The 23757-nt window shown below is 37.9% G+C and overlaps 1 protein-coding gene across 8 annotated transcripts in view; it reads right to left on the bottom strand.

Moving 5' to 3' along the window:
- The window catches only part of si:dkey-151g10.3 (serine/threonine-protein kinase WNK3), a 65447-nt gene that overhangs the window by 25737 nt on the left and 15953 nt on the right, over nucleotides 1-23757 (bottom strand). For all 8 annotated transcript variants that reach the window (XM_058764390.1, XM_058764386.1, XM_058764389.1 and 5 more), the window contains 6 exons: nucleotides 22339-23408; nucleotides 3446-3618; nucleotides 2567-2787; nucleotides 1472-1629; nucleotides 1220-1308; nucleotides 921-1140 (listed from right to left, as the gene is read on the bottom strand). In XM_058764390.1, coding sequence (XP_058620373.1) covers nucleotides 921-1140; nucleotides 1220-1308; nucleotides 1472-1629; nucleotides 2567-2787; nucleotides 3446-3618; nucleotides 22339-23037 — 1560 coding nt within the window. In that variant the 5' untranslated portion in view covers nucleotides 23038-23408. The remainder of the gene's footprint in view (nucleotides 1-920; nucleotides 1141-1219; nucleotides 1309-1471; nucleotides 1630-2566; nucleotides 2788-3445; nucleotides 3619-22338; nucleotides 23409-23757) is intronic.

Below are 23757 nucleotides of genomic sequence, written 5' to 3' on the forward strand. Positions count from 1 at the left end.
CGTCTGATAAAATCAACATGCATCTAACGTTACACTAAAGAGCGGCTATGCAGCGCACTGCCTGCATCTGAGTAACAAACTAAAAAATAAACAAACAAAAAAAAAGTGCATAATATTAACAGACCAACTATTCTCATATTTATAATTCCAAACAGTCAGTTAGCGGCAAGTGCTTGGAAATGCTGTTTTGTACTCATTTACTGACGAGTCTGCGGCGGTGCTTCTCTGACGCTCGCTGCACAGAACAGACGCAGAGAGAGGCGACACTGCGCCGGGAGAGTCAGACCTCACGCTCGCGGGGCAGCACTGGCGATATCTTCCAACTGAACCATAGCTAAGGTTTATCCAAAAATGTCGCTAGGTTTGTCAGTTTGTATATTCTATGGGAAAAAAGCCACTAAAAGGGTCTAAAAATTGCTAAATATAGTGCTAAAGTCGTGCTCGTGAGTGTGAGACGTGGGAGCTGATGGCAGGGGGCGGTGCATATTGTGGAGGAGTTCTTCTGTGTCATCACGTTCTACAGCTTCAGAACCTTCACGCTTAGTAACACCAAAGACTATAGGTAACACATACAGCTGTGTTCTTGCCACAATGCAATAGTGAAAAGAGACCCCTCTCAAACAGTGTCGCGTTCCGAACGTTATTTAAATAACACCGGTATTGCGGTATTTTAAAAATTCATATCATAAGAAAAATAAACACCGGTATTCGGTATGAACCGGTATACCGCCCAGCACTACTGGCTACATCTTACAAAATAAGGGGGTTATAAATTTATAAACAGGTTAGTGCTATAGTAATGACATTTTTGGGTGAACTGTTCCTTTTAAAAATTTATCAAAATAAACAGCACAAATTATAGTCTCTGTTCTTTCTGTTTTTATAGATTTAAAATACTTGTCCTCTTATGCGTTTCTCACCATCTCTAGTGCAACTTCTTCAGCACTATCATTCTCCAAGTCGTAGCTGAACTCGATGGCCTCATTGTCCTTGTGCTTGCCTTTGAGTTTCTTTGGCTCTTCAACCCAGATGCGCAGGGCCAGGTAGTCTTTGCAGCCTGTATCTTCCTCAGCGAGCTCCACACGCACACCGGTGTCCTCCGCAAAGAAGGCATGATTTAGAAGGTCCTTCACTGAGAGCCTGAGGGTGAAAAGAGAATTTAGATGACTCTGCATTCTCGCTTCACTTACAGAAGAACTTCCACTGTTTATGTGCTTACCGCTCAAGTCGGTTTTGGCGAATACAGCCCTCAATGATTTCTTTTACCTCAGGGTCGTTTACTTTGTCAAAACTGGCAGGCTTGATACCCTGCAAAAAGGTTTTGAGTGTCAGATTGTAAAGTATGCAGCAGACTAACATAACTTTGCTGAAAGTACACTGGACTACACCATGTGTCAGAATAAAGGCTCAGCATAAGTTAGTGAATTTACCCAATAATAATCTACAAATCGAGAGTCATATAAAGACTTACACTAGTGACTTTGCGGTAGATCTGTGCAGCATTTTGGCATTCTGAATATGGGTACTCTGAGGTAGCCATTTCTAACATGCACATGCCAAAGGCATAGACATCCACTGACTCGTCATAGTGCTCCTCGTACATCTCTGGGGCCATGAACTCTGGAGTACCTGAGAAATAAATACAACATTAATTTGACATCCTGTCTCTTGTTTGCATCCATTTCTGCTATCTTCTGTTGCTATGGTAAAAACACAAATCTGTACAACTCATTTCTTCTTTTCTCCTTGACAACAGCCAATCAATATGCAAGTAGTTACGACAACTTAATTATCACAATGACCTTGAAGTCTGAAACATATAAATGTGCACCATCCACATGTGAGACTTTAACGTATCACAAAGGCAAAGCAAGTTCAAACCATTTTCCACTGATTCAACTGCAAGCCACAAGTATATTTATAGTATTTTTCATATTTGAAGCAATCAAGAAGCTCTCGTACCAATTGTGTCCCTTTTTCTGACTTGATTTCGAAATTTCTGAAATTCTAATGATGAATTTCAGCCACTGCAAGCAGAAATCATCGACTATGGAGCACCCTGGTGCTTTCACAGATCTTGCTAATCATGATACCTTTGCAGCGACCTTGCAATAATTGTGTAATTCTTTCCAAGTATGCTGCTGCTGGGAGCTTTCAGGTTTACCTTCTTAAAAAGAACAGCGTTATAAATGGAAGTGCTGTTTCCTTTTTCATGGTTGAACTAATTTGAATATCTGCCATACTAACTTTGTGCTAAAAACAATCAATAGGTATTGATGTTTTTGGGTGTGCACACATTGCCGTCAATAATGTGGAGCAGCAAGCAGTGCCCTTTAGTGTGCTCCAGTGTGGCAATACGATTTAAGTGCGCTAAAGAGACTGAGGAAGCAAGAAGAAACCTTTTCTTGGATCCTTGACTGGCACCGTAATTACAGCCACGCCACCAATGTGGAAGACCTGCACCCCATTCAGGACAAGCGTTTAACCAAAAGGCTATAAAAGAGGTCAGTCACATATTCAAGAACATCTTTTACTACCCGCAGGAAACTGAATGAAAGGCACAGACCTATGACACTCTTGGCAAACGATGTTCGCATGAGGGTGGCAAGGCCCAGGTCACCGATCTTTACTGATCCGGTCGGGCCTGTGATGAAGATATTGTCACACTTGAGGTCACGGTGCACAATGGGTGGCGTACGGGTGTGTAGGAACTGTAGACCCTTTAGGATTTGCCTGCACCAGCTTCGAAGAACCTTGGGCTTCATCACTTTAAAGCGCTTAAGGTACCTGAAGCAGAGAAAAGCAGTCACAAGTTTCTCATGAAGATGTTTTCACTCTTACTTGATGATAATATATTGGTAACACTTTACAATAAGGTTCAGTAGTTAACATGAACTAAGAATGAACAATACTACTACAGCATTTATAAATCTTAGTTAATGCTATTTTCAGCATTTACTAATGCATTATTAAAATCACAAGTTGTGTTTGTTAACATTAATTAATGCACTGTGAATTAACATGAACCAACAATGAATGATTGTATATTTATTAACTAACATTAACAAAGATTAATAAATACTGTAATAAATGCATTGTTCATTGTTTGTTCATGTTAGTTAATACATTAACTAATGTTAACAAATGACACCTTATTGTAAAGTGTTACCGATATATTGAATGAATATTAGCAGCAACAGCCTGAATGAAAAATAAGAGTGTAACATTTTGCACCACATACCAGCAACAAAATCTGCTAAGTCTGCTACATGTTAAGACAGATTTGATCAAAAACTGATGCAACATGAATAAGTTTTTTTTTTTTACAGCTATTGTACAAATCTATTACTATTTTTCAAACAAACATTTACTTTTCACACCTATTTATATAAGTGTATTATTTATTTCAATATTAAATAACAATGAAAATGTAAATAATACACACGTTTTGAGCGTTCCTGAGGTCATGAGCTCAGTCACTAGGACAATGCATTTCTTGCCTCTAAGAACAGACTCCCAGGAGTCATAGAAACGCACAATGTTGGGATGCTGTAGACCCTTCAGCATTTCAGCCTCCTCTTTAAACCGCTGCTGCTCCGCTTTGGTCAGCTTTCGATCCTGACAAATAAACAAACAAAACATATTAAATATTGTAGACGTCAATAATACGTAGCCTTAAAATTTCCTTAAAACGGTTTAACTCAGGTCTACATTTTTACTTCACAATCTGGAAAACTAAAAACAACCAACTGACTGGAATGGAGAGTGAAAAAGGGATATAGACATGTCTGAACCAATTATGATTGTACTGTTAAGCAAAAATGACATAAGAAATGGAACAGCTCTTGCTTCAACATCCTCTCTATGAAAGACCCAAAAGTGCTCTCGACTGTCCTATTAATCATATTAATGACCAAGTCATAAATATTACTAACTAGTCTGTGATTTTATATAAATGTGATTTAAATTCTCACAGCAAAGTACTCATAAATTATAGTGTATTGCCTCATTAATTATGAATGTCAGCATACCATGATAGCACTGCACACTTCCAGCCACTTGCTGCTGAGAGAAAATGAGTTCCCCTTTAAAAAATGTGCTGCGAGAGAGGAATGCTCAAAGCTTTGTATCCATTCAGTTTTACTGCAAGAATGTAACCCTCCCAAACACGCTACGTTATGTCGTTCATCAGCGAATCTGCCATCTTTGGTGGTTTCAATACAGCACTGTGGCAGGTGGGGTGGAGGGAGAGCTATTTGGAGGTGTATACCAACGGCTGATCACAGCAAAACGCTTGCTTCAGCATGGACACATGCGCTCAGAGACAGTACACTAGCGATCAACGGTCACCAGGTGGCGCTGGCAAAAAGGAGATGCGTGACAGGGAGGCAACACCCAGCATTAGCCTAAAAATCACATTTCAGCCACAGCGGCCACCATGACCAGATTGCCCCAGTGTGGCGGATGTTGATTAAATCCCTTCGCTGGCACACAGTGGGGAAAATGCCACAGTGCCAACACCAAACACACACACACTCACTCCCTCCACTGGCGAACACCACACACACTTGTGCTGCCATGCGACACACTGACGATTAACTATGCTCACCCCGAACAACCCTACGATACTAATAAAACATGTTAGATGAAGCCTTGATGCATTAATATTAACATTTATTTTTAAAGGAACAGTTCACCTAAAAATGATTATGTTATCATTTACTCACTCTCATATCATGTTTAACTTGCTTTTTCTGTAGAGGACAAAAGAAGATATTTTGAAGAATGTTTCTTCTGTTCGTGTCCATATTCACTTGGGTTTAAAACAATAGAGCCCTTTCACTTCCATTGTATGGACAAAAAAACACCAAGACATTTTTTTAAAATATCATCTTTTATACAGGTTTGAAATGACATGAGGGTGAATAAATCATGACAATTTTCATATTTGGATGAACTATCCCTTTAAGACAAGCCACTGTTTGTTTCTTTTCTTCACTGAATCTGAACAGATGTCCCAAAAAAGGCTTGTAATCTTTAATCTGTGTGATGACAGAACATCTCTCTGAATTCTGACTTAAACAGACCAAAAAAAAAAAAAAAAAAAAAAAAAAACTGATACTCTGCATTGGGTTCATTCGGTACACGTAGCTGAACACAAATGAAGTACTGAGATTCCTTGACCCTTAGACTTTGAGAGTTAGTCTATGTGACCTACATGGATAAAATAATCAAAAGATGCCTGGGTCAAAGGCCACAACATGAGTTATGTAAGCAGTGTGTAAAATAAACAGCCAAATAACAGTAAGAAACGACAGCTTTCACAGCTCGGCAAACTCACTGCATGAGATTTATAGACATAATTTTACTTTAATTTCGGTAAACAACTTTGCAATGGCCTGCTGTCTATGCATCAACAAGTAGGGCTAATTTCTGGAGGCTGTTTTGTGGCATACAATCTGATTTGCCATGTAATGAAGTTTCTCTGTTGTTAAACTTCCATCTGTAAATCATGCCATCTAGGGCTGGGCGATATGAGCAAAAATTCATATCTCGGTATTTTTTGGCTGATGTGCGGTATACAACTCGGTATTTTGTATTTGGATTAAACAAATAAAGTGAATGTAAGCATGAAGGCATATATTACGTGCAAAAAGGGTTAAAATCACGTTACACTCTAACATTGTAACATTGCAATCTAAAAACAAAAATAATGCTTTTAAAGCAGAAAGTTAAATTTACTAAACTAAAATTGAAAATAATTAAAAAGCACAGACTAATTGAGTAAAAAGGCTATTTTGATTACCCCATTACACTTTACAGTTAGTGCTATCATACAAATACACTTACTTGGCGGTTTAAAATTCTACGTCACATTTATTTTCCAACTACAAATATTTCAGCAAAATGTATATTTTAGTCAGAGTTATTGCGCTCCGTCTGTTTGGCGTGCACGCGCATGGCGGCGCTCGTTCTAAATGGTCTGTGAAGTTTAGCAGAGAATCTTAAAGCAAAAGCTCACGCACTACTGACTGCAAAATGGAAATATTTCCATGGCTTTCTAACATTTACAGATGGAGAATATACCTGTGAAATGTAAGTTATGCATTAAAGAAAACAACACGTCTCTGTCAGCGGCACACGCAGCCTTTCTGTCAGAGCCGCTTTAAACTGAAACTATAAACTATAGGCTACTATACTATATATTACGATTAAAGCCCTTCATATAAAGCCTGATACATGTAGAACAAATTGTATTATGCACTTTCTCCGCAGCAGTTCAGTCTGTGTCCTCCCTAGATATTTTTTCAGATGCGCTCATATCAAACTACTTATATCGATATTAACGGTATTGCTTATAAAGATTATATCGATATATCGTACAAACTCGATATACCGCCCAGCCCTAATGTCATCCTCTCTCTGTTCCCCCTTCTCTTTTAAGGCATCAACTAACTAGGTGTTAGAGGAAGTATTCTGTGGAAGCTGAGGCCTCTTGTTTTCTTTTCCTCCTTTCTATGCCAGTAAGTTATGTGTAGACCCATGATCAACCTGCCCACAGAACTGACAAATGCACTGCGTAATCTAAACGCCAGTCATTCACAAAATTCTTCGCATGCATTACCATTCAAAAGTTTGGAGTTAGTAAGATTTCTTGTTTGAAAGAAATGCATGTTTATTGAGCAAATACATCAAAAGTGACGGTCAAAAGAAATGTTACAAAATATTTCTAAAATAAATCTTATCAAAAAAATAAAATAAAATTCTCATGGTTCACACAAAAATATTAAGCAGCACAAGTGCTTTCAAACACTGATAATTATAAGAAATGTTTCTTAAACATCAAATCATATGAACAGATTTGGGGCTGAAAGATCATGTGGCACTGAAGACTGGAATAATGGCTGCTGAAAATTTTGCATGTTTTAAAATTAAATCTCAAATTATATTAAAGCAAAATGCAGTTATTTTAAATTATAATAATATTTCACATTGTACTTGCTGTTATTGATCGAATAAATGCGGGTTTGGTGAGCATAAGAGACTACTTTCAAATTAGAAAAAAAAAAAATAATAATAATACCAACCAAAAGCCTCTGCATTTTTAATTTTTTTATTACATTCAAGTTTAAGATTTCAGCTAAAAATGCAGTACTCTAATCTTCACTTCAGACTTTTTAAAGCATATGCAGTCAATTTCATTTCAATACAATGAGTTATATTCAAATATTTATCAAGGTGTCTCTTGCTAATTCGGTGAAGGTTCCACATAAACACCATGCTAAAGTATGTATGCTTTGATCAGCCAATAAAAACAGAATAAGAGGAAATCTGGAGAGGATTTTCTGTGCAGATTCTGTGTGGTGTTGAATGCTCCTGTGTGTGCTTGTTTGTACAGTGCAAGCATACTTTTCATGGTATAAATGCCACTGCAGATATGCCTTCTATGCCATTTTTGTAGTGCTGCACACAGTGAGGCACTTATCTGTAATGTTTTGCCCTATGTAAGCATTTTCAATAACCAGAATTATTAATAATTAATTTAAATTCCGATGAATTTGAGGATCGATCCGGAATAGTTTAGGAAAGCATGATGATTCAGTGAATAGATTTTACCCCCACCTCTTGCACGTACACAGAATTTGTTTAGACCTAGTCAAGGTTGAAATCAAATATATTTGATTGGGGGGACCAAATGTTTAAGGTTTAATAGTGTCTCACTGAAAAACCCATATTGATCAACAACTATTCAGAATCATAAAGCTATCAACATGAAGCTTATAACAGTTACAAACAAACCCACACATCACTAAAAGCATCACCCCGATTCTTGAACTTTGACCATACATTTCCAGCACTACAAAAAAGTTTCTTTGTGTTGACAGATGCTTCCTGTTTTGTGGTGCATTGAAAATTCATGCTGAGCTCTGTGTTATGCGGCTAAAAGCTAACATGAGTGTATCTGTGCATGTGTGTGCTGGTGAACTCTGAATGCTGAGCTAGTGTCTTGTAAGGGCGCCTCTGTCTGTCTGAGTTTCACCGTTCCGTTGGCCTCTTCATGACAGTGTCTTGTCCTGGCTTTTAAAGCATTATGTTCAGCAACCTGGGTCAGCAGTGGCGAGGAGAATTAAGAAAGTGAGTGATTAGTTATGTCGTGTAAAACCAGATGGACATTGTTTGCGTTCACACACTATTGTCTGGCTATCCGGCTGAAATTTCCCTTTTATGGAATAACAGATACAGGATTTGAACATGAACCTTCCAGGTTGCAAAATCAATGACCATGGCGCTTGGTAAAGCTTGGTAATGAGTTTGGGTCATTCAATAGCTAAGGCTTATTAGTCACAGACAACGCCACACATTGAAATGAGAAACAAACCGGTCAGGCAACCTGTCAACCACACTTTAAACATTATGCAAGTTGAGTTTCCATGTTAAAGTTGCATCTGCTGAGTTTGTCCGTGTGTTTGTTCAGTTGTCAGGTGAGGCTTAAGTAACTCAGGCTACTGTAAACAGCATAAAGCCTAAGCCAGCCTGACCCTTTCCACAAAAAGAAACACTTCAGGACCGGTCACCTGTTCAGCCCGAAAAAGCCCACAAAAACACTACACATGAATGCTTGCTGAATTCCCTGTGTACTGATGAAACATAAGTAGTATGCATTAGTACACAATGCGTACATCATGGCTTTTAAATTGAGTTTAGCTGTGCCATCCACGTTCACTAATCTAAACAAATTCTCCGATCCCTGTGGATGTGTAAAGCAATCATGACTATCATCTTTTTATTATTCTGCTAGTCAATACGCCTTTTGGGTTTAACTGCAATGAAGAGGCAAGGGAGGGTGGTTGATGAGCTCATATTACTAACACATTCACTGTAATACAGCTTCATGGCAAAAGCAACATAATACCCACTAGCTCAATGAAGACACATGCCTGTCTTAGTATATGTGTGTGTGCACTAGTGAAAACAAACATGACAAGAAACGTTTAGATAGCTTGAGTAAGCAATCCTTTAATAGCTAATAAAAGCACTATTACAAACAACCGATCACATGACAAAATTATTCAAACGTATAATATTAAGACTTAGGCCCAATCACAATTCTACCCCTCACTCCTACTGAAGCCTGATTTATACTTCTGCATTGGACATACGCCGTAAGCGGTGCGTCGGTTTTCATTTATACTTCTGCGTCGTTGTCCGCGTTGACGTGCAGTACACATGCAAACCGCTAGTCTGCAGTGTCCACGGATATGTTGCTTGTGTAACCCGCAGTACCACGGCAAAAGTCGAAGAAGCAGCAGCTTGTTGGAGAAGCATCAGCTGTGACGGCAGCAAATAAATATCAAAGAACAGATCATTTATTTAAAACTACAAAAAAAAAATAAAAATAAATAAAAATAAAGAGATGAAAATGGAACAGGAGAAGATGGCATTCTTTCATTCTCCACAAGGACTTGTACCACGGCACAAATATTGTGTCGCGGACAACAAAGTGATGTATAATGCTATGTTTTATAATAAATAATAAGCAGGTGTAACATTAAAATATATTAGTGCAAAACACACAAAACTCAAATACATGTGGAGGGAGAGGTACTAGCAGACCAATCACAGTGCTTGCAGTCCGCGCAGAATTGACACGCTGTAACATTTTTGGAGAGGTACACGTCAGGCTATGCTGCAACCTGTGTGTACTACACAATATTGTAGCACAAACTACGGCGTAGCTATGGTGTAGATTCGACACAGAAGTATAAATCAGTCTTTACCCCTACATTTCGCGCATTTACGGTGATGGGGTAGGGGCGTCTTGATTCTCTTTTGGTAGGAGAAAGGGCCAGATAGCCCTTTAAATTAAGATTTTTCGGGACCACACTTCAAACGAAGAGGTATGAGAATTATCTCAGCATAAAGCGGCTACAGCGGCAACATGGCTGCCCAAGTGAACAAAAAGAACCATAAATGTAAGCATTTTTGGCATTAATAAAGATTTTAATGAAAAGTAATCATTTGTTTTATGTTACATTCAATTGTGTTCATATTTACGGTCATGTTATTCAAAGAAATAATAACAAAAAAAAAAAAAAACTGCTACAGTTTGCTAGCGTTTAATCTAGGGCTGCACGATAAATCACATGCAACTGTCATGTGCATCTCATCAGTAAAGCCGGTTCTGTGATTAGTAGTAAATCTCCATCACATGCTTTCAGATGGAGCGACATTTAAAACACAGAGCCGTAGCTCACGGATAAGCTATGCAATATCACGTTCATAATCACAGATGAATTGCCTTTGATTATGAATGTGATATTGCGTAGCTTATATAAATACCACTCCATTTGAAAGCACGTGATGGGGATTTACTACTAAATCATAGAACCGGCTTTACTGACGAGAAGCACATGACAAATTGCATGTGATTTATCATGCAGCCCTAAATCATTACTGACTGCACGACAGTGCCACAACATATTTTCATATCTGATCAGGGCGATAACCGCCATAGACATTGAGGGGTGCTACTGTAGGAGCTAGACAACGTAGTAGTACTATCGACGTAGATGATAGTAGTGGTGTCCCATTTCTAAGGGGAATTTTTTCACCCCTACCCCTTGACACTTTGTTTCAAGGGACAAGGGGAAGGGGTATAAAATAGAATTGGGATTGGGCCTTAGTCTAACAGCTAGAAAATAAATTAATATGTATTACTCAAAGAAACACATTTCAGAAATAACTGAACAGACTGATGTTTGATGATGATGAATAAAAACTGTTGATAGTGACTCATTTTCATCTTTTTTTCTTAAATGACTAAAAATTGCAGAAAGGGAGTCATTAAGCATTTGTATTAAAAACAGAGCTCTAGAAAAGGATAACTATTTCTATTTTTAAAATAATAATACTACTATATATATATATATATATATTTTTTTTTTTTTAAGATGAACTAATAGTTTTAGATGGTTTCAGGAAATGTGAGCAAAAATGTCTGAAAGAGATCAAGTGAATGATAGTCGGATAGTCAGGTGATCTTAACGTGTCGGCCCCAATGCCTGCTCTGCAAAATAGATTTTATTACATTACTGATATGATTGGAGTCTTCATCTCATCATGTGACTGTAAATGATTTAAACATTTTCAAAAGTACCATTCATTACTGAGTGGAGTGCACCTTTAAAAATTCGCCTAGCCTGAATACACACACTGTAGTATGTCTGATCGTGATCCTACTGAAATGTTGAGGACACTGACCTTTTGCACAGATGGAATTGGCCTTTGTGTCTAACAGAGGGCTCAGAGCTCTGCCATCAGAATGAAGACGTTCACACTGAGCCATTGCCTCAGTTTCTCTTTTACTCAGAGCCACATGTCGTCACTGAATGTCTGACATCAAATTTGACCACAACTGATGGGGTGAAAAGTTCTGCTAAGCTCACGGTACATTACTCTGAATTAAATGAGTTTAGTCTGGGAGAGAGACAGTACAACTCAGTATTGCTAAAAAAAAAAGAGAGAGAGAGAGAGACAGAGACAGAGACAGAGAGAGACTGCCAAACAGTCCTTTTCCTGAAACAGTCATGTGACAGGGTCAGTACTCCTCCCCTCAAACATGAAAAACTGTTCCCTTTAAAACCAATCTAATGCTGAAAAATTCAAAGAAAACATGAGCAGCTCTGTTATACTAAAAATGCTGGATGACTATGTCCACAGATTTCACTCCAGATACTAATGGAATAAACTCAGCAACATCCAATCTTAATTATATATTTCAAACTTTGGCCACTATATCTAACATTAAACAAACAAACAAACATAGAATAAACAAAAAAAAAAAAGAATGTGTGGTTTGATAATGAATGCAATTGTCTCAGAAAACACCTTCGACGACTTAAAGAAAAAAAAAAAAAAAAAAAGCATAAAGCATAAAGAACCGGCCAATAAGACGCTACGGCTCGCATACTCCAACTGTTTGAAAAATTATAAAAAGCTCATTTGCAACAAAAGAGACCAATATTATGAAGCTAAAATTGATGAAATCGACCCAAACCAAACACATTAATCCAGTGTGGCACAATCTGGAGGTCTTACTTTAAAACTCTTTACCAAAAACTTGAACCAGACCTCAACCAGCCCCAAACAAAAACAACGAGAAAACTAGAAGATTTAAAGGAAACAATAAAAAATTACCAAAGCCCATTGGACATTATTATAACAACATCAGAAATAACAGAGCACATTAAAAATCTCAAATTAAAGAAGGCATGTGGACAAGACAACATCAGTAATGAGCTGATAAAGAGCTGATAAAATGTAAAAACTGTAACTTGAATGCAATGTAAGTCGCTTTGGATAAAAGCGTCTGCTAAATGCATAAATGTAAATGTAGTAAATGTAATAAATGTAATGAAATGCTAAAACTCAGCAACCCTTACATAATTCAAGCTCTGGCAAAATTATTCAATCTGATCTTATCCTCTGGTGACTTCCCTGAGACCTGGTCTGAAGGACTGATCACTCCTATATATAAAAAAGGAGATAAATTCGATTCCAGTAATTACCGTGGTATTTGTGTGGGCAGTAACCTAGCAAAGCTTTTCTGCAATATAATAAACAACCGCATAGTGACATTCCTTACAAGATGCAACATCCTAAATAAATCACAAATTGGCTTTTTACCAAAACAACGTACATCTAACCACATCTATTCTCTCCACACTCTAATTAACAAAAATCTAAAAGGCAAACAAAGAAAAATATTTACATGTTTTGTTGATTTTAAAAAAGCTTTCGACTATTTGGCATGATGGTTTACTATACAAATTATTACAAGGTCTCAAGGAAGCAGATACCAGTTCAGTTATGCAGGAGAAGTCCTCGAGCACAGCACCAGCTACACTTACCTGGGCATCGAGATCTCTGCATCAGAGGGCTTCAGTCTGGCTGTGAAGGCCTTGAATGAGAAGGCCCGGAGGGCATTTTATGCCATTAAATCACGGTTTGGCCAATTAAAATTACCAATTAAAACATGGATTAAGTTATATGGATTAAGGGACCAATAATACATTTTAAAAATTGGGATAAAACTTCCATAGAAAAACTACAACTAGAAATGATCAAAAACATTTTAGGGGTCCATAGAGGTACGTCCAGTGATGCCTGCAGAGCGGAATTAGGCTTGAATACCCACTGAAGATTGAGATCCAGTAGAGATGTGTTCAGTTCTGGCACCACCTCCATCAATCTGATCCTGATTCAATCCGATATAAAAACCCTCCTCGCCAATGAAACCTCAGCAGAATCTCATCCTCTAAACACGCTCGCTCTTCAGCTAGTCCATAAAACCCAGCTCCTCACTGACTACAGCTACAACCACAAAGCCATTATTAAAGAAATTGGCAAAAATCTGAAAGACACTCATGATGAATCTCTAAAAATACTTATTACAAAATAAACTCCAATGCTACTCAACCCCAAACAGAACCACAAATCCTCTACAAATACAGATTAAGTAACCATGATTTAGAAATAGAGAGAGGAAGACAGACAAACATGGACAGAGCAAGAGCAGAGGATCTGTAGACACTGTGATCTACAGCAAATAGAGAATGAGAAACACTTTCTGCTGATTTGTCCTAAATATCACAATGTGAGGGAAACATTTCTCCCCAGATTTGAAGCCCTGATTCCATCATTTACTGAACTTAAATGATACTGGGCATTTTCTCAGTATCACTATCATCAAGATAACACAGCTGCAAAATATGTATTAACCATTCACAATGTTAGATGTTAAACATGATTAACTCTAAACTGACTTTATCTTGTCATTTATTTAGATGGATTTTATTTATTATTATTTATGTTGCTGTTGTTGTTGTTGTTACATATATACACACATACACACACACACACATACAGGTGCTGGTCATATAATTAGAATATCATCAAAAAGTTGATTTATTTCACTAATTCCATTCAAAAAGTGAAACTTGTATATTATATTCATTCATTACACACAGACTGATATATTTCAAATGTTTATTTCTTTTAATTTTGACGATTAGAGCTTACAGCGCATTAAAGTCAAAAATCAGTATCTCAAAATATTAGAATATTACTTACATTTTACATTTATGCATTTAGCAGACGCTTTTATCCAAAGCGACTTACTTTGCATTCAAGGTACAGTTTTTACATTTTATCAGCTCTTGCTTTCCCTGGGAATCGAACCCATGATCTCGGCGTTGCTAGCGCCATGCTCTACTATTTGAGCTACAGGAAAGCCTTGTACTTAAGACCAATACAAAGGATTTTTAGAAATCTTGGCCAACTGAAAAGTATGAAAATGAAAAGTATGAGCATGTACAGCACTCAATACTTAGTTGGGGCTCCTTTTGCCTGAATTACTGCAGCAATGCGGCGTGGCATGGAGTCGATCAGTCTGTGGCACTGCTCAGGTGTTATGAGAGCCCAGGTTGCTCTGATGGTGGCCTTCAGCTCATCTGCATTATTGGGTCTGGTGTCTCTCATCTTCCTCTTGACAATACCCCATAGATTCTCTATGGGGTTCAGGTCAGGTGAGTTTGCTGGCCAATCAAGCACAGTAACACTATGGTCATTGAACCAGCTTTTGGTACCTTTGGCAGTGTGGGCAGGTGCCAAGTCCTGCTGGAAAATGAAATCAGCATCTCCATAAAGCTTGTCAACAGAAGGAAGCATGAAGTGCTCTAAAATTTCCTGGTAGATGGCTGCGTTGACTGTGGACTTCAGAAAACACAGTGGACCAACACCAGCAGATGACATGGCAGCTAAAATCATCACAGACTGTGGAAACTTCACACTGGACTTCAAGCAACATGGATTCTGTGCCTCTCCACTCTTCCTCCAGACTCTGGGACCTTGATTTCCAAATGAAATGTAAAATTTACTGTCATCTGAAAAGAGGACTTTGGACCACTGAGCAATAGTCCAGTTCTTTTTCTCCACAGCCCAGGTAAGCTGCTTCTGACGTTGTCTCTGGTTCAGAAGTGGCTTGGTAGCCCTTTTCCTGAAGACATCTGAGCATGGTGACTCTTGATGCACTGACTCCAGCTTCAGTTCTCTCTTTGTGAAGCTCTCACAAGTGTTTGAATCAGCTTTGCTTGACTGTATTCTCAAGCTTGCGGTCATCCCTGTTGTGCACCTTTTCCTACCCAAATTCTTCCTTCCAGTCAACTTTGCATTTAATATGCTTTGATACAGCACTCTGTAAACAGCCACACCTTTCAGTAATGACCTTCTGTGACTTACCCTCTTTGTGGAGGGTGTCAATGTTCGTCTTCTGGATCATTGCCAAGTCAGCAGTCTTCCCCATTATTGTGGTTTCAAAGAACAAGAGATACCCAGAATTTATACTGTAGGGATGGTCATTTATTCAAACTCAAATGTAAATATTCTAATATTTTGAGATACTGATTTTTGACTTTCATGAGCTGTAAGCTCTAATCATCAAAATTAAAAGAAATAAACATTTGAAATATATCAGTCTGTGTGTAATGAATGAATATAATATACAAGTTTCACTTTTTGAATGGAATTAGTGAAATAAATCAACTTTTTGATGATATTCTAATTATATGACCAGCACCTGTGTAATGTGTAATATATATATATATATATATATATATATATATATATATATATATATATATTAATGCTTTTGCAACATTGTGTTACACAGTCATGCTAATAAAGCTGAACTGAATTGAAAGAGAGAGGGGGATTCAGACACCGCGTTTCAGACAACGCCTCAACGGATGGATACATACACACAAAGTTATGCGAAAATTCCTGTTTTGGAAAGTATTCTGGTAAACACAGTAGGTTATGTCCATGTCTTAAGTTAACATATCCAGCTGAGAAAGAAACCGAATGTGTCAGTATTAGGTCCATGCATTTAGTCTTTAGTCCTAGAAATACCTGCTTCTGTCTGCTGATCAAACAACACAACAGCTTTAACAAAGATTAATCTGTATTTAACTTATGCAGCAAAAATTATATTGTTTTACACTTAATTACTACATTTCTGCACCTGAATACTACTGTTACTGTCTTTATATAGCCTATAATTTTATGTTGTAGGGTGTTCATCTATGCTTGTAATTTGTACAATTGTTCTTGTTTTATTACTGACTTTAATAGTTAAGCTAGTAGTTTCTGCTGGGGTATAGAAGTGCTTAAAAGCTCACTTTAGTAATAAATGAAAAGCAAACTTTTTTTTTTTTTTTTTTTTGCTGATCTGTAAAATGATCCGATCCGTGACGCAAAATCCATAGTATGATCCGAACCGTGAGTTTTGTGATCCGTTGCACCACTAAAAGAAATGCAGTTTTATTTTTATTCCTTGTAAAATGTCAAAAATAAACATTTTTTCTAAGGTCTGGAGTGTGTTTTGTTGTGGCAGGAGCTGAGCTGGGGCAGACTGGTCTGGTTTGGGCTGCTTGCATTCAGCCAGTTGCATTTCTGCGCGAGTTGTGCTGTCTGTGCAGGCTTTTTGTTCAGGCCTGACAGGCACCCACTGTAATTAACTCCCTGGATCACCCTGTATACTCAATCACACGGACAGAGAGGACACCCCTCCAACACTGTACGCCCCACACACACGCAAAACAAAGGCATAACAACACTGTATTTCACGTGCCAGTATAGAGCTGCAAGGAGTAGAGCGTGTAATAATAAATCTGAGTTGCATCTGCACTCACACAGTGTAATGCATTAAGAAAGAAACTCCTACTGACAAACTCAAAATTATGTTTAGGATATATTCACTAAAAGTTTCATAAGGATCATGACTTAACATAATAAATAATGTTTTAATGAAAACGTATAACAGCAAAAAAAGGATTTAGAAAATATAATTACTCACAGACGTCAAGGGAAAGTTCCTAGAGAAGCAATGTTATTAAATATCAAACCAATACTAACAAGCTGATCTTTTTTTTCCATGTTATTCCTGACAATCATTAAACTGACAATATTACAATTTTATACATAATTTTTAAAGTTATTTAGACAAATTAAAAACCAGTTTAAGTGAATTTAGGCATAAAATATAACTAGATTACTTTTAAGTGTTATTAAATTAGCATTTTTAAAGTTGGCATGGAATGGAAATTCACCCCATTTTTTCCTAAATAGATGTTCTGATTGTGAATGATTCAACAATGCATGGTTTATTTTTTACATTTGTAATTTAATTTCAAAAACTCAAAATAAACCCCTGCTCCTATACGATCGTTTTATTTATTTTTTGGTGATACTACGATACCAATATATCGCGCATTGCCAACATACATTGTTGATATTCAAACCAGTGTGTGGGATGAGGTTTTGATAAGGCTTTTCAATGCAACAAATGAGACTTTGATGAGCTATTGTAATAAATAGATATCAGATAAGTTGCACATAAGTGACAATAGAGTAAACGACATAAATCCACATTTGTTCCTGCAATGATATAACAAACAACTTTTAGCTTCTAAAGTTTTTAAAGGTAAGGTGTCATTAAAGGACATGCAGGCCAGACAGAAACATCTTCAACGAACAACCTGGAGGCTGTGGAAGAATATCTGTCTAGCCAGCTCTGCTCGGCTTATTTAGTTGCAAAAATAGCCAAATTCACATTACAGGGTTATGCACTTGTCCGCTTTTATCTGGATCCAGGCCATATAGAGAACAAAATTGTCACGGAAATAACAGAACAACATGCCTTCTAACCCTCACTACTGCTCTTACTGGCACCCAGTACAAATCTGTCTGGACTCAGCGAGGTCGTGCAGAGTAGCACTGTTCTGAAATAACCTACGCTGTCCTTTATTATTACGTAACATGCATCGAGAGGTGTTCTTCTCATAGTAAAATGAATACTAGAAACAGGGAAGAATCTCCAAATCAGAAATAAAAATGAAAGCAATCCAGACCTCACCTCAACTGATATGAACAGGTTATTCAAAATAAGGCCAAACCCATGTTCAAACATTACACGATGAACTCCCAAGCAAGTCTTTATTTACATGTATGGACATCCATTGAAGAAAATGACAAGCGCTTCATTAATAAAACAATGTATTTCTACCTTTCATTTACATAAACAACTCAAACATTGTTTTCATGAATGCCTTGGGAGAAGAGCATGTCAAAGCAAGACGTGCAGGCTGTTGTTACCAGATATGCAAGCCTACTGTGAGAGGGACTCTTCACACCTCACTTGTCTCATGTTCTTATAATCACTTACGAGCGTCTCAGTCAGAGCTCCACAGCATCGTTTTTATAGTTCTAACCATCACGCACTATAATAATGAGTGGGTTAGACCAGGATGTTTTGATGGCACTCTTGAGTTGAGAAAGCTAATTAAAAAAAAGTCAAAACCAATTCCGACAGTCATTTTTTGTGATTCAATTAGGCATGGAGTTATGAAGGGTAGATCAATGTACAATTCTGATCATTTATTAGGCTATTAAGGATTGTTTCATGAGAATTCATAATATGAAGAATACCCAGGAAGTAATTTTGCTCATTAAAAGGAGAGATAATTGCAAATCATCAGTTTTGTGCTTACGTTAACTGTAATTAAACCGGATTTGTGTGATTTTGCCTGTGGCGGGGAACTGGTTTTATGAAAGACAGATGCATGTTTTTTTTCACTCTAGGATTGCTCAGAGCAGGGTTTCTCTCACCGGGGAGTGAGAAATGGAAAACCCAGAGCGATAACAGAAAGCTTTGAGCAGTGAGAGGAAATCCTGCCGTTGTACTAAATATCTGCAAGGCTACCTGAACCACGAGGCCACTGATATTCAGAACAGCACTCTTGCTCATGCGATAATGCTCTTTGGAGTCATCTTTATTTATAATTGAAGATTAGAAGGAGGAGTGAAACTCTACTCACATGAAAGTCCAAAGGCATAACAGATCCATTTTATGATTCCCTGTAAGTGCATTAGATCAGCTTGTTTGGGCATCTCTGCATATATTGGTGCGTGTGGTTATCATTAACCGCTCAGCTTCTCTCTGGGACTGATGCAATGTTAATCCTCTATTTGGCTCATCTATCACCCAGTCCCTCTTACACACTCCTTCAGCACTTTCGATTGCATTGTACGCACAGTTTAGAGTTCTTACCTGAATTTTCTTGACAATGCAACTGTCACTATTATGCAGTTTTGGCTTATGATTAATTGTCATACAAATAATTTTGATCATGTCACTAGAAGTATGATATCCTATGAGCAAATATTTGTAAACAAATATTGCACAGGGTAGAATGACATGAATAGCATGGCTCAAAGGTAAGACTTTTTCAACTGTTTTGGTCAGGTCAGTAAGATTTTGACTTCATCTCCACACAATTTTATAGTAAATTTATTTTAGCATTTTTTAAATTAAAATGAAACTAAAGTTTTCCATATAATCAAAACAAAAACTATAGGTTTTAAATTCACAATTATAGCTATAAACAGCTTTAAAAAATAAAATAAAATAAAAAACAAATAAAATACACTTCTGGTCGCTAGATAATTCTACCTTGGACAAATTTAAATCAGCATAAAATACATCATGGACAAATCAGTTCCTTACTGTAACCTGTAGTAACCAAAAATGTGTGAATTACGAATGAATTACATTAATGAGGAACTAAAGTGAACATCAAGCACTTTGCATTTTAACAATGCATATACGAAATGAACTGCACAATGGACTCAAAGAGAAAACACACTTACTGAGAGATACAGTACAGTAGCACACTGTAAATGTGAAATCTCTTGTATAAATGTACTACTGGAAAAACAAACCACAGTCTCTCATTCTGTTCCGAACTGCGTCTTGTCCAAGATTTTTAGGAAACGCCACTAACCACATTGTGTCAAACAGCTCATATCAGGACTCTTCTTTAGGAGATGGATAGTTTAATTCTGTATCACATTACTCTCTAAGCAGCAGCATGAACTGATGGGGTCAAGGAGGCTTGAGAGAATGTCTCCTAAACTATGGATTCAACTGCTCAAACTCAGTCAAGAGATTAAACCACAGTTCATTACTGTAAGGATTAAAGTGAATATTACAATCACTGTCCCTGTGGGCAGACAACAGTCTTACAAGTACCAGGCTGGCCCACCTGCCAGCATGAGGAGGAGAAAGTTGAGGAAGGTTAGGTATTTCAATATAATGAACTGCATCTATTTGCACATGCTGTCCGCATTGTTTTAGTATTATATCAGATAAGCTGATATATTGATGCTGAAATATTGCAAACTAAAGCGGTGCAACTGTTTAGTGAATTGGCCCCTGAGTGTGTGTGGGATTAGCTCCAAGCCAAACACATGACTCCCAACCTTTCAACATAAAGCAACCAAACAAACCACACATGATAAAGAGAGGGAACTGAGAACAAATATCAGATTGCTCATTCAGTGCCATTTGTCATTGTTCCTCTTTTACTGTGATACTGAGCATCACAGATCTGTATTCCACTGCAGTACCTTTTGCTTGTTTTTCTGTTGTTTGTTTAGAACTGAGTGTTAATAACCTTTTTTTCAACATCTTTCTTCCATTTTCAAATCTACAGCAGAATTGAATCTAATTCACCCCTATTAGCCCACTGTTTGTACAAATATTAGTAGAAGTAGCATAAAAATACACTGGCATGTTGTTATTCTTTGTTTTTGTTCTGCCTCCATCCTGCTACTGGCAACAAATTTGCCATTATGAAGGAGGAACATCTATCCTTGATGAACAAAAAGACAATGATGTAGGCCAATAACATGACTGGCCTGAAAACAACAACAATATAGCTGAATTTAATAATTTTGTAGGATTATAAATTGTATGGTAGGCCTGAATTATGTCAAATTGTGTAAAATGATCAATGCAGGGGTTTTCAAAATGGGGTCTGGTGACCCCAAAAGACCACCAGAGAGAAAATGTCAGAAAGAGACTTCAAAATGTTCAAAAATCTGAATTCATTAATATTTATCCATATTTTTACACATTTTGTAAATAATTACATATAAAATATAAAAATATCTATATTCATTTTATAGTATACTAATTCATGAATTTAAATCAAAATTATTTTATTTTATTGAGAGTACTACTATTAAATATATTGTAATCTATTGTTTATTTATAAGCAATAGATTACAAATCTATTGTTTATTTATAAGCTTTCACATCTAACATTAATAGTGGAAAGAAAAAAAAATATATTTATTTGAAAGACCCTGGATCAATAAATCATTATAAATTCAAGACTAAATATCTTTTTATTATGAAAATATGTAGAAAAGTACTTCATTTGGGACCCTGAGATGTTTAGAGAATGAATTAGAGAGCCAACATCCATTGAAAAATTTGAATAAGGTGGAACCATGTAAATGATTATATTCTCTGAATAATCTCCCTTGATCAGACCCATGATTTATATGCCATTTCAACCTTTAAATCAATAATCTGAATCGCTAAGCCTCTTACATAGCTTGTATTAACCTGCTTAAATGGACCTTATTGGTTAATTATTGTACCGAACACCATTTTAGTGCTGGAACGCAACAGGCTTTCCTCTCAGCTGGCTGTTTTGCATGAGCTGAAAGACTTTGCTTCATGAGAGGATTTAAAAGGACACGTGACACAGAAATATTTCTGAGGGCATGCTGGCTAAGCTATTGTATGTTATACGGTCTGTTGTGATACGTGGTCAATGCAGTCCCATCTACATATGCTCGGCCCTCGGTTTACAACCGCATTATGAAACAGTTGGGTCCCTGTCGCAAAACCAATTATTCAGTGACGACTTTTCCTAGAAAATACAATCTGCAGTGGGCAACAATAGGTTCAGCATAGTGGCAAAGGCATAAAGATTCCATTTCACAACAAGAGAGCCTCTTTGAGCCTTGTTGTTTGCCCAGTTCATTGCGCCGGGAGTAGGCTTGACCCTCCTCTCCCACGGATAGTCTCTGTGTAATCTATAAAGCTATTGAGCTCTGACTTTGAAACTCTTTTTTTCTACTGTTCTCACTGCACTCAACTGTAACAGGCTAAAGAGAAACACAAGAGGCTAAGATTTCACCAACAAGCTCGGAAAACTCCTGAGTAACAGCATCCTAATTCAAACCAGCAGAGCTAAAGCACTTAGACTGAAAAACATGATACAACTCAAATTCCTGTCCAAGAAAGGCGACCAATACTAATCTCCGCTATCGGCCCACCTTATAGCAATGAAATGTCAATATCGTTGCCACTCAAGCTGTATTAATATGCTAACCGTAACTAATTTTTGGGTAAATAAGTCTCACCTGCAGTTCACACCAGGCAACTTCCACCCAGGTTTCTGTGTCCAGGCCTTTGTAAACGGTTTTGAACGCTCCTCTGCCAAGCTCAATGTCAAACTTTAAAAAGCGGCCACTGGGTGAAGTGGCGACGGCCTTCATCTCAGCCTCTTCTTCCTGTTCTTTATCTCTCTCCTTCCCCTTCAGAGTAGGCGCCGTAAGGCCGGTCTTATCAGGATCCTGCGTGCCGTGAGTGGCATCCTCACCCAAGGCAGCCGAGGCACTGGCGGGTAACTGCTGGGCTCCGCTGGTGAAAACAGAGTCGGAGGCACAAAACTCGAGGTGAGGGGCGCTGTGAGGGGCGCCGGGGGTTTCTTCCACCTCATCGTCTTCTTCACATATCTCCACGCTCTTCCGGAAAAAGCGCTTGTTCTCCCGTTTCCGACACGGTTCTTGGGCTGCCGGGGAGGAGGGCATGAAGAAGGTCAGAGGTCTGGCCGGCACCTCTGTTTCTTTACCGTCCTCCACTCCGCCACCTCCACCTCCTGCGCCCCAAGCTCTCCTTTCCTGGGTCTGGGAGGAGGGGAAGTCAGACGGAGTGCTGTGCATCCTCTCTCTCTCCCGGGCAGCCCTGTTCCCCTGGTCACTCTCCTCCTCCCTCTCTCCATCAGGTTTCTCTCCAGAGGACTCCTCCGTGGCAGTGGGCTCTCCCGGGTCTGTCGCCATGGCGATTGACCTTTCCCACTCCTCCGCCGCCCCCTCCTGCACTCTGGCTCTCTGTCAGTCCCCGTCTCTCTCACTCTGTGATCACCCTCTCACCCTCTTATGAAGTTCCTCAGCCGTTCCTTCCAGTGTTACCAGCTGTCAGCGACAAGAATTACTCACTCTTTTCTGCTGCTCTAATCTTTCACGTTCGCTCGAGTTCACAGGAGTATGAGAGGGTGCTTGTTTTTTTTTAGTATATCTGCAGGTTAATTCAGTTTTTGCTGCGTACTTTCCTTATCTCCATTTCCTGCATAGAGTTTCTTGTGGCTGGCTCAGATATGACTGATTCCTAGGTGAATGGCCTTCAGTGAGGGGGGATTTTCAGATGTATCCTACAGAAGAAAAACACAGGGTATCATCATTGAGTAAGGTCTTCATCTAATAAACATCACACAAAGTCGCAGTAAGGGTCACATTTTTCATTATACCGTTTAATATATTATAAATATATTTAATTGTTTCTGAAAAACATCTGTATATTCAATGAAAAAAAAACAAAAAAACAGTCATATTTGAAATATTTTTACAATTTAAAATAACTTTTCTGTTAAGTATATTTTAAAATGGCAACACTAAATTTTCAGCAGCCATTATTACTGATGTCAAAAGTATTTATTTTGATGTCATATGATCTTTCATAAATCATTCTGATTTGGTGTTCAAGAAATATTTCTATGATCT

Source organism: Onychostoma macrolepis, chromosome 23 (genome assembly GCF_012432095.1).
Source record: "Onychostoma macrolepis isolate SWU-2019 chromosome 23, ASM1243209v1, whole genome shotgun sequence".
NCBI lineage: Eukaryota > Metazoa > Chordata > Actinopteri > Cypriniformes > Cyprinidae > Onychostoma > Onychostoma macrolepis.